This window comes from Otolemur garnettii, unplaced genomic scaffold (assembly GCF_000181295.1).
Source record: "Otolemur garnettii isolate 467f Iridium unplaced genomic scaffold, OtoGar3 scaffold00168, whole genome shotgun sequence".
In the NCBI taxonomy this organism is placed as follows: domain Eukaryota; kingdom Metazoa; phylum Chordata; class Mammalia; order Primates; family Galagidae; genus Otolemur; species Otolemur garnettii.
In genome coordinates, this window is record NW_003852563.1 from 2,899,971 (window position 1) to 2,911,987 (window position 12,017).

The 12,017-nt window shown below is 37.2% G+C and overlaps 1 protein-coding gene across 1 annotated transcript in view; it reads left to right on the forward strand.

Annotated features, from left to right (window-relative positions):
- Positions 1 to 12,017, forward strand: part of USH2A (usherin) — a 775,219-nt gene that overhangs the window by 224,461 nt on the left and 538,741 nt on the right. The window contains exons 16-19 of the mRNA XM_003800142.1: positions 1,255 to 1,749; positions 2,765 to 3,031; positions 4,554 to 4,723; positions 6,516 to 6,660. Coding sequence (XP_003800190.1) covers positions 1,255 to 1,749; positions 2,765 to 3,031; positions 4,554 to 4,723; positions 6,516 to 6,660 — 1,077 coding nt within the window. The remainder of the gene's footprint in view (positions 1 to 1,254; positions 1,750 to 2,764; positions 3,032 to 4,553; positions 4,724 to 6,515; positions 6,661 to 12,017) is intronic.

The window sequence follows — 12,017 nt, forward strand, 5'->3', positions numbered from 1 at the left end:
TGATTCTAGTCCCCCAAACTCCGTGATGCCATTTGGGAAAAGTGCAGCTTCTCTCTGGCATTTTGGCAGAGAGCCCTTCAGAGGCTGGCTCATTTGTGGGGTGTAGCTGGCCAGATCCCGCTAATCTTTGACATTGCCATGACATCAGTTTCCGATGCGCGAAGCTGGGGAACACGTGGTCACTCTCAGGTTAGTGGGGTCCTCATGAACACTCTTCTATCTTAACTCTCCCCACGCTATTGATTTTTCTAGGAACTTTCTGAGATTTGCTTTTCTCTGCCCTCCGACATCTAACTTTTAGCTCTCTCAAAACCGAAGGGTCCGTTACTCTGTCCCAACTGTAGAAAGTTCCTCAGAGTAGGCCTACAGGCCCCCAGCACAGCATGCTCAGCATTCGAGAAACCGAGAAACCGAGAAACCCTGTGGATTAAAATTAGACCTGAATCCTTAACCTTTACAGTGTAATTAAATTAACATGCTGGGACCTTCCCATTGAGTTGGGTTCCCCTGCACAGTGAAACCCTCCTCTCTCCTATCACATGCACACAATACCCTCAGGGAGCATCAGCAGCCACTCTGGCAAGTGTATACTTTATGATCCCACAGTATATTTGCTGTCCCTTTAGAGAGTGAGATTCTCTCAGCACATGCCTAACCATCTCTACTCCTTATCTGCTTTCTAACCTCTATCTACCTCTGCTCTCCGACCTCACAACGCCACTTGCCAGGAATGTATCTTGAGTATATTCTCCATTGCCTATACAAATGTCTCCAAAAGTCAGCAGCTTAAAACAATGAACCTTTATAATTTTGCCCAGTTTTTACAGGTCAGAGATTGAGGAAAGGTTTCAGTGATATTGGCCAAGTGACAGGTTAGGCTCGTGGTGTTCATTTGTGTACCCATAGTCCAGTGTACTAGCATTTAAGAGCAAACCAGTTACCCAGAGGAAATGTAATTAATGCTGTTCAGAGAGCTGCAAAATCTTTCTCTTTAACTTTCTATCAAAAGGATACTATGGAGCAAGACCAGAACTCAAACAAAATGTTAAATATTATTTGTTAAAATAGCACTTTATCATGTTATGCTGAATAAAAGAAGTAATTAGTATTGGCTTAAATTTTAGAAACATGAATCATAGTCTCATTCAGATGTTCAGATTGGTATACATTGTGTAGCTAAACAAATAGAAGAGTTGTTAAAATGATGCTTTATCGACTTGTGGAATGTAACTGTTGTCTTTTATTTCTTTTCAGGTATTCAATACTTCTTAGATACTGATCTGTCTCCATATACCTCATATACCTATCACATCGAGACCACCAATGTGCACGGTTCAGCGAGGAGTGTAGCTGTCACTTACAGGACAAAACCAGGGGTCCCAGAGGGAAACTTGACCTTGAGTTATATCATTCCTATTAGCTCAGACTCGGTGACACTTAGCTGGACTGCACTCTCAAATCATTCCGGTCCTGTAGAGAAATATATTTTGTCCTGCATTCCTTTGGCTGGTGGTCAGCCATGTGTTCCCTACGAAGGTCATGAAACCTCAGCTACCATCTGGAATCTGGTTCCATTCACCAAGTACTATTTTGCTGTACAGGCATGTACTAGCGGGGGCTGTTTACACAGCTTACCCATTACAGTGACCACAGCCCAGGCCCCTCCCCAAAGGCTGAGTCCACCTGAGGTACAGAAAATCGGAGCTACAGAACTTCATGTAAGATGGTCTCCTCCAATGGAACCAAATGGTAAGAATTCGAGGCCTAGATTTTCTCTTCTTAGGCAAGATATGAACAAGAACTGAGGTATTTAGAATAGCACATTGAGAGTCTGGCTATTGTATTAATTTTCATAACTGCATGATATAATAATTGAGAAACATTTTCTAAAGATATAAGGTAGTGTTTGTCCTGGTTAGTGGTACAGTGCATTTCTTCTAATCTAATAACAAATTCCATTCAATTAAATTGCCCCTTAAAAGGCTAATATTATCTTTGCTCTTAATGACATCTGCCATAACACAAATGATGTTTATAATTTGAAACTCACTTATGAAATGCATTATATTTGACTGTGTCACAAGTTAGGGCAACCACAAGCAGTAAATTTTCTCATTTTAGCAAGAAAAAGATATAAAATAATACAAAAAATATGTATATAGGCTAGCAGACTCCATTAAGTTAATTTTTGTGTTCATACAGTTGACCCCTTGGTTATGTAGGCCACACACACATTCACAGATTTTAATAATTCATATCAAGTACATATTATGACACAACCTTTTCTTAGACTTTTTAAGTTATGTAGTAAAACTGGAAAGAAACTATAATATTTGTGCAAACAGGGCTCCTGTGAAACAGATGATTAAATTCAAATTTCCAAATTTGAAAACATACAAATTGGAGGGACAAGAATCAAATTCCTGAAGGAAATTGCAACTATGTATTAAAGAAAAGATTAGATTTATGTATGATAAATAGTAATTATTTTTTCTCTATACACTGTCCCTTTTGGTTTATTTTCCTCATGAATACACCTTTAATAGTATTTTATACATTTATCTATCCATCAGCTTGTTATCTTGATAAGTACCTATCATCTAGATTACTGAATTTCTGCACCTAGATTGCCAGAAGTAACCTCTAGTGATCTAGTTAAAAGAAGAATGAAAATCCAGCACTCTAACTGTCCTGCCCAACCCCCACTCCCAAATTAGCCTCTTTGTCTGATAAGTCACCTCGATTCACTGTTTAACTTCTCCAGGAATAATCATAAGATATGAACTATACATGAAGAGATCGAGATCTCCTGAAGCCATTTCTGAGGAAAGTCGAGTTTTTCAGAGCAGTGGTTGGCTCAGTCCTCACCCATTTGCAGAATCAGCCAATGAAAATGCATTGAAACCTCCTCAAACAACTACAACCATCACTGGCTTGGAGCCGTACACCGACTATGAATTTAGAGTCTTAGCTGTGAACATGGCCGGTAGTGTGTCTTCTGCCTGGATCTCAGAAAGAACAGGGGAATCAGGTAAAGACTAATGCTTTGAGTTCTACTTTTAAGAGCAGGATGAACAAAAGTGACTCCTTAAATTAAAGTCAACAGTGATAAAGTACATTTTGAAAAGCAAAAATATAAACTTCTATAGGCCAAGGGAAATGTTAATATATGAGTTGGTTACATAAATAGCTCAAGGTCATAAAATACTTGAAGTAACTTTTAGGGGGAAAAAGTAAATGCTTTAGTTATTAATTCATGGGTGAAAATGGCTTAACTATATAGTCTTTTGGGAATGTGTGTCAAAAATAGCAGTTGGTTTCCAGTCGTGAAGTGGGATGGCCACATGGCTAGTTTGCACCATAGTCAGCGTCATTTATAGTCAGTGACAGAAAGGACCAATTTCACAATTTTTAAAAAAATTTTATCTTTCTAAAACATAATTTAGGTGCTAGTTTATATATAATGATAGAATTCTGGACATCAAAATGTGCCTATAAGCATTTGGCTTCAAAGTTTTTAATTTTCTGAAAGTATCTTTATTTAGGTAAGTGAGATGTTTTTTAATCCTATACCTTATTCTTTATGTTAAAAACACTTCAAATTTCATGAGCCTTGAAACAATATGCCTTTGGTATGCTCTGAATCCATAGCTATCCAAAGAAACCCAAGTCCTGATCTAACTTGGATCTGTTAGGAGCGTGAAGGATGAGAGTAACTTTAGGTTGATGTCCAAGGGAATCATTTCATGAATAAAATGTGCATAGTGCTTGAGTGTCTCTTAATGACTACCAGCCATCTTGGGCAAATAATAGTGCCATGATAGCACAAGTGATGAGGCATGGCATTTTGGAAGGGGAAAATCAAGGTCAAAAATGAAAAGTAACGCGTGAAGCTGCAATCCTAGACTCTCATAATCTTATGGGTCACTGGCTAATGAAAGTGCGATGAGTTCCTTTGATAATACACCTTTGGTTAGCACATTTAAAATCCAGATGATGATCTCAAGGGTGGCAGAGAGGAAATGTATGTGTGTGTGTACCCTGACTATTTCAGTTGAGATTTATGGAAAACTTTGAGAATTTATTTGGGGTTATTTAGAATGTTTCATATTTACCTTTTTCTGAAGAGTAATATTCTCCCAGCTGCATGGGTCTAGCTGTGAAATATGTCCTTACCTGAGAAATCCAGGGTGTACTGTGTGTTCTGAACTCTGGGGTCTGAGACAGGCTCTATTTTTGTGACTTCTCCTTTCAAATACTCGAAAAGTCTGTGTTTTCTTACCTAAGCATCCACCAGCTCTCTTTAAGAGATAAGTAAATTCATACAAGATTTTTATTTTGTAAAACAGATAGCTGGTAATATGAAGAGAAAGAACACACTTACAGACAACACTTTTCATATACACCAGTATATTCCTTGATTTTTTTTTCCCAGTCAGAATATTTTATAAGATATGGGGCATTTCAGAAACTAGAATAAATATGTGAATTCAGTTGAAAACTTGCAGGGTCAGCACATATTGTGTTGATGTTGTTTTTGTCATTGTCGACAGCACCTGTATTCATGACCCCACCGGCCATCTTTCCCCTCTCACCGTACTCTCTCAATGTCTCCTGGGAGAAGCCCGCGGATAATGTCACGAGAGGAAAAGTTGTGGGGTATAACATCAATATGGTTTCTGAACAGTCACCTCAACAATCTCTTCCAATGGCTTTCTCACAGGTATTGTTATTTTAAATGAATGTCCTTTCAGAATCGACAGATGACTTTATTCTGATATTTTTCAAGTCTGCAGAATTCTGTGACAGTTTTCTCTATACATATTCACTAAAGGGACATTTTGTTCTTAATATAGTATGTGTATGAGGCTCTCTATGTGTGCACATTACTTTTTTTCTTATATAAACATTTGTAGAACCTGATTTTTTTGCTTTTCAGTTCACTGGCTTGTAGTACCATATCTTTTAGACACATCATAATGTATTTAGCCAATGGAAAGTTAGTTGCTTTTTAAAATCATGTAATTTAGTAGAACTATGTGGAGACATAAAAGCTCATCAAAATGATTACTAATTTAGGTTTTCTATTTCCCATATTTCAATATGTGTTCTTGCTACAAAGAATAATTTCATTAAAATATATATTCAACTTCTTAAAGGAGAAGTATCTTAGTGTATTTTATCCTAAAAATAATTTCATTTTCAAAAATTTACGTTGAATTCCACCAGGAATGAGAGGAATTTTATAGCAATATTCAGGACATTTAACTCATTTCAAACATTTCTTTAGAAAATTTTAAAACATGTACAGAAAATGTTGTGTCTTCAATACTTTAATATAATAGCCATTTTAGAATTATAAAAATTAAAACATTAATAATTAGGTGTTTGATGTTCTTCTGATTTCTAAATGCAATTGCGAGGAAATGGCACAAAATTTTGAATTACTGCTAAGTGTTTGGAATCATTAAAATCACCTTCACTTCTGAACAATGTTATGTAAACACAATGTTTTTTAGAGCTACTCACTGAGGTTATGGAATTTTAAACACAAATTTATACTTTCCAAATGAATTATATCATAGCCCTAAAAAGAAAGTATCTATAAAATTACCTCAAATGTGGTTTGGTACCCGTAGCACAATGGTTATGGTGTTTTCTACTCACTGTTGATTGTTGTACCATCAGTTGTATTGGTATTTTTTCCTGAATATAATTTCTGGTGTTCTTTATACCCATAGCCTAAGCAAATTCACGTTTGCTTTTTTGGCTTTTGATCGATTCTACTTATAATAACAGAGCTGACCCTTCCTGTTGATTATTTCATTACTTGTTTATGGACTTGGAATTCCTCTCAGTCTTCTTTGCTCACCTCTGCTATTTTTCGTTTGAAATTACATGATAAAAATGATATTTCAAAAAATGTAAATTTTTTATCTAATGTGTATGTGCTTCTTTATGTAAGAAAGATAGGTGAGAATTGACATCATGTGGGCATTCAGCAATCTGTCTAGAAGGCTTCCCCTTTTACTTCTGTGGTTTTTCTTTCTTTCTTTCTTTCTTTTTTTTTTTTAAGAAAATGATAAGATTGATTCAGCACAGTGATATCTTTCTGTTTCAGCTCAAATAGTACAGGCAGCTCCACACTGGGTTACTCTTGGCCAGGCCTCCTGGTTTTGTTTGGTCTTTTTCATGATAACAATGGCAATGTCACCATATTTATCTCTACCATTGGTGACACTAACCATACCACCATGCTGCTTTATGAGGCAATAACTCGGTTTTCTCATTTATCCACTCAGGAACTGGATTATTACCTCATAAAACAGTGTGATTGTACAATTATCAATTAAATCCTGGCTTGTCGAGACTCTTCAGCAAAGATCCCTTTTCCTAATAGTGGTTGGCAATAATTCCCTCGCTTTGAATTCATAGAAGTTTGACTGCCAAGGTTATATTTTTTCATACTGATTATCTATGATCTGATTTTTTTTTTTTTTTTTTTTGCCTTGAAGCTGTTGCACACTGCCACATCTCAAGAACTGTCTTATATCGTAGAAGGACTGAAACCTTATAGGACATACGAGTTTACTATTTCTCTCTGCAATTCAGTTGACTGTGTAACCAGTGCTTCGGGAGCAGGACAAACTTTAGCAGCAGGTAAGCAAGTCTTTTTTTTTTTTTTTTTTTATTGAATGGTAACTGTGTACATTGATGCACTTTGGGGGTACAGTGTGGTGTTTTCATAGAAAATCCAAGACACTTCCATCAAACTGGTTAACATAGCCTTCATGTAACTTTCTTAGTTATTATGTCAAAACATTCATATTCTACTCATAGAAAGATTCACTTGTACCCTTGCAAGATGAACCACAGGAGTGAACCCTCGAATCCCTTTCCCTCCCCCCTCTCCCCCCTCCCTTCCCCCTCCCCATATCCTTAGGTTGTTATTAGGTTATAGCTTTCATATAAAAAGGTTTAAATTAGGTAAGCAAGTCTTAATGGACATGAAAAGTGTCCTTGTGTATTTACAAACAAACACCTGCAAAACTCAACACCTTCTCTACTTGGGACTTCCTATTTGTCTTCTCTGTTTTTTCCTACTCCCTTCAAAACCCTGATTGCTACCTACCTTGACATTTTAAAACAACAACAAAAAATACTTACAAGGAGCCATGGATTAGAACTGTGTCATAGAGGAAATATAATTAGATACAGGATGACTCCAGGGCTTAGACATCAACCTGTGCCCTAGCACTTCCTCGACAATTGGGAAAAATGTTTAGGAGGCTTCTTATGAAGGCTTCAGGATATTTCTTCCCTAAGTCCTGACTTTTTATGTGGGATTGGGTTTCCCTGCTCTTGACTCATGGGGACATCCAGGGATTACTGTGTTGTCCTGGTACTATATTTGTCCTCTATTGGATAGAAAGTTGTTTGTTTATTATCTTATTTATAATTAATAAGAATCTCTTTGGTTCATGAAATTTAAATAAAAGAATTTCTATAAAGTATATTAGAACCAGGCAGCACACCTGTCATCCTAGTGCTTTGTTATCTTCAAGGTGGAGGATAACGTGAGGCCAGAAGTTTGAGCCTATCCTCTGCAACGTAGTGAGACCCCCATCCCTAAAAAAAGGATTTTTTTTTTGAGACAGAGTCTCACTATGCTGCCCTCAGTAGAGTGCTGTGGAATCACAGCTCACAGCAACCTTAAACTCTTGGGCTTAAGTGATTCTCTTGTCTCAGCTTCCCCAGTAGCTGGGAGTACAGGCAGAAAGAATGTTCTTGTAATTAACCATGCATGGTGCTGTGTGCCTATAGCCTTAGCCACACGGGAGGTGAGGCAGGAAGGTCTCTTGAGCCTAGGAATTCAAGATACAAGTTAGGTATGGTAATGCCACTGTCTGAGTGATACAGCCAGACCCTGTCTCAAAAATAAGATGGATAATATTAGTAGGAATTGGTGGGTAAAACTTCTGCTTGCTTCACTTACAAGTACCTACAATAATACAAACCTGATTACATATATTAGTAAGATCCACATAACCCAACTTGTTAGCATGTAGTATATTTTCAAATCAGTGTTTTTCTGTCAGTAATCCAACAAGGCTTAGTGTCCAGATCCTCTATAAAGAAGTGTCCAGACAGATGTAAAGAAGTTAAGCTATTCCTAGATAAATTATAGATAGTATGAAAATATATATTTATCTTAAAATATATTTCCTAGATGTTCTCCCTAAATGTCTCCATCCTGTTATTAATAGGTCCAGTTCTGTAGATTTTTTTTGGGGGGGGAGTCTGGTTCTGGAAAAACTTATTTAGCTCAAATGATCTCATCCAAGTAATTTTGTTTGTGTACATTTTTCATCAATGTAAACAACTTCAAAATTCTAAGAAATTATGTTTTATTATCTCTATGACTGAACCCTTTGTATTTTTATATATTTCATCTCTATGTATTTCGGATATATGTGTGTATTCATGAAGAGTCACCTAGCTTGTATAAAACTCCTGTTCTGTAAAACTGTTATTTTTGGTATACTGTGTTTTTAAAGGGTTAAAAAACCCAAAGAAACTGAATAGAGATAAAAGGAAAATCTATCCCTTCAGGAAAAAAAAAATGATACAGTTTGAGACTAGAAAACAGACAAAAAAAATCAGTTCTTCAGGCTGGAGAAGCTGAAAATAGACACTTCACACAAGCTGAAGATCGGCTGAGGAATAGTGGAGGGTAGAGGGACCACCAGTGATGTGGCTGAGAACTGGAATCATGTCTTCTCAGGATTCGAAAATATTTAAAAGTCCTCTAGTGGGGTTACATGGCCAATAGTAACATATTCCTTGTAATATTCCTCCCAAGTGCTTGTCTAACCTGTGTTTGATACCATCAGTGACAGGGGCACCAATTCTCAGACAAATCCGCACCATCTTAAAACACTTCTTTGGGTAAACATTGCCTACTGGATATAAGGTAGGCTAGCTAGGTGATGAGTGCATTAAAAGCCTAGACTTGCCCACTGTGCAAGTCAGCCACGTAACAAAAAAACCACTGGGAGCCCCTAAATCTGTTTAAATGAAAATAAAATAAATAAAAAGTGACTTGTTGTATTGATTGAACGTATGTGCCAGGAGCTTTCACTCAGCATTCTCATCTGACATCAGTGGAGGTTCAGACCTCACTTCCAGGAACTCTTCAGTGACAATACGTTCTCCCAAGTCTTCTCTCCCCCAGCTGCATGCCAGGGAACCCCTGCCCCTGGGAGCGCTGTATGCACTGTGTCAGGCCTGATACTAGGGTTATTCTTCTACATGAGATCTCGTCTTTTCATACATATAAACAAACAAAAGAAACTGAAGGGAGATGTGCCTGTCCCTAGATACTAACTGAACCCTAAAAATGGACAGAGAAAAGCAGGAAAAATGTCTATAGAACAGAATTTCCCTGCTCTATGCATCCTGATAACACCTATGCTAATGTTGTCCTCACTGGATGCAGCAGTGAGTTCCCGTTGCATAGATGACACTGCACCTGAGTGTTCTGTGCGGCTCATTTTAGTTACTGTGAGGAGGCTTAAGGCCACTCCTGTCTGCAGGAAGGACTGCGGAGTAACTAATCAAAGTCCTGAGAGAGAGTTCTGAGTCCTCTCTCTATCTCTTTTATCCTTAAAAAGTAGAACTTGGAAATTTCTCATATTCTTTAAAAGCCATGAAATGTGACAATTAGTTGACTGGTTAAAACAAAGGGTTTATTCTTTAATATATTCCCATATTAAAAATATTATTACCCACAATGCCAGGGTTTGAATTTGGGCTCTGCCATCAGCTAGCGGTGTGGCCATGTGGGTACTATGTAACCTCTGTGTCTTAGTTTTCCAATTTACAAATAAGGATAATTCATTTTGAATTATTCTTTAGAGGATGAGAAGGAATTAATATTTATAAGGTATTTATTTAAAGCAATACCCATCAGAGAGTCAATTCTAAATAAATATTCGTTATTATTGTGATTTTTGTTATAATATTATACAAAACTTTTGCCACATGTAAATATTATAGAATCCAATCAAATTCAAGAAGAGTTTATTTTACAACTTTGGCTTTATAACATTATTATAGCGTATAAGCAGTAAGGGAGCATCTTAAAACCAAAAATTGCACTGTGAAAATAAACTTTAGAAAGTCTTTAACTCTGAAAGCATTATTTTTTAATTTTTTTCAATGCCATTCAGAATTTTGATGTGAATCTCAAAACCTTGCTCAAAAACCCTGCATTTCAAATTTGTTATTGGCAATACAGAATGAATGATGTTTGACATGTTCTTAAACACATTGTTGGTCGTTTTTATTGTGAATGCTTAATTGAGGAGCATCTATTGAGGAGTTATTATTTAAAGTCCTGTACAGGATTCAAAGATAGTTCATACACAGCACTGGGGCTAATGAGTTGACATTCGACAGATAGGATTGATGGGGGGCGGGGGCACGTGTTAAGGGCGGTGAGAAAGGTGAGCTATGGGAACACAGATCTGGGAGATTGGGAAATTATCTCATTAAAGGGCATTTGAGATAAACTATGAAGGATCAGTAAAGAATTTTGCAGGTATTGACTAAGTACTAATGTGCTAGACACTGTTTTAGAGGCTGGCTCTGTTTTAGGTACTGATGTGATGAAAGCTGAGATTTGTGAAGACTTCTCTGGCAGGAAAGCATACTTGTACAATAGATTGGAAGAGAGGGGGTAAAAGAGTGTGGTAGGTTTTTAGATTTAGGCGGCAATGAAAGAGTAACATGAATGAAGATGGAAAGAAGGGAGCTGAGTGGCTTCAAGGAGGAGAGACTCAACAAGTTAAAAAGAGGGCAGAACTGGCATCGAATAAAATGGGAACGATGAAGAAACAACACATGGGGGAAATAAACCCATAAGTTTAAGTTTCATCACTTCATTGAAACACATCCGTGATGATGATAACCAGCCGGAAGCAGAAAATGAACATCTGACTCTCAACAGCGATTCCGATTTTGTGAATATCTGCGTGGAGATGGGAGCTAAAGCTCTGTGTGGTAAAGAGTCACTGAGATGTCCTCTTCCATATTTTGTCATACAAAAATAAATTACAAATTACAATACAAATGCAGAAGTCCCAATAAAAGATCTCAGTGAATGCTTATATTTTGAGAGAAAGAAGAGAGTAATAGTTCTGGCCAGGGCTGGGTTTGAACCTGCCACCTTTGGTATATGGGGCCGGCGCCCTACTCCTTTGAGCCACAGGCACTGCCACAAGAAAGAGGGTAACAAAGGGGACAGAGAAATGGTTGGCATTAGGAAAAGAACGGAGAGGGAGCAGATCAGAGAAGTGAGAGTGGAGAGAACTTTAGAAGAACGTGTTTGTCGTGTTAGATGGCACAGGGGAAGCAAGAGAAAATGACTGCACCAGACATGGGGGTCGTGGGTGACCCTCTGGGGAGCCTTCTAATTAGCAAGGTTGAAGCAGAAGCTGGAACATAAGGAACTGAGCAGTGGCAGAAGATGTAATGGGAATTTTCAAATGTCTGATTCTTTATTCGTTGCCAAAATGTGCCTTCTACCCAATTTTTTAAAAAAGAAATTGCATCACCTTCTGTTTCCATGTTTATTTTAGTGTTTTCCTGGAAAACAGTGTTTATTTCCTAAACTCTGACTGTATTTTGTCAGAACTGTCTGACTTTTCCTCTGCCAAGCAGAAAATAAGATCACTTACGTGACAAAAGTGTGGAAAAATAATTTTTGCTTGCATTATAAAATGCATCATTTTTAGGGGTCTTCAGATTAGTGAAAATGAACCTGGTTTATTTTTATTTGAATGTCAATAAAGCCCACCAATTATATTAAAAATTCAGCATCCATCTTGCCTCTTTATTTAGTAGATGAATAAGGGTTTTTCTAAATTTTTTCCAAAATTAAACATCTGGGCAGAACTTCTACAAATTTTTAGAAATAAGCAATGCAAAGGACAATCCCTTTGAATGGTCAACAA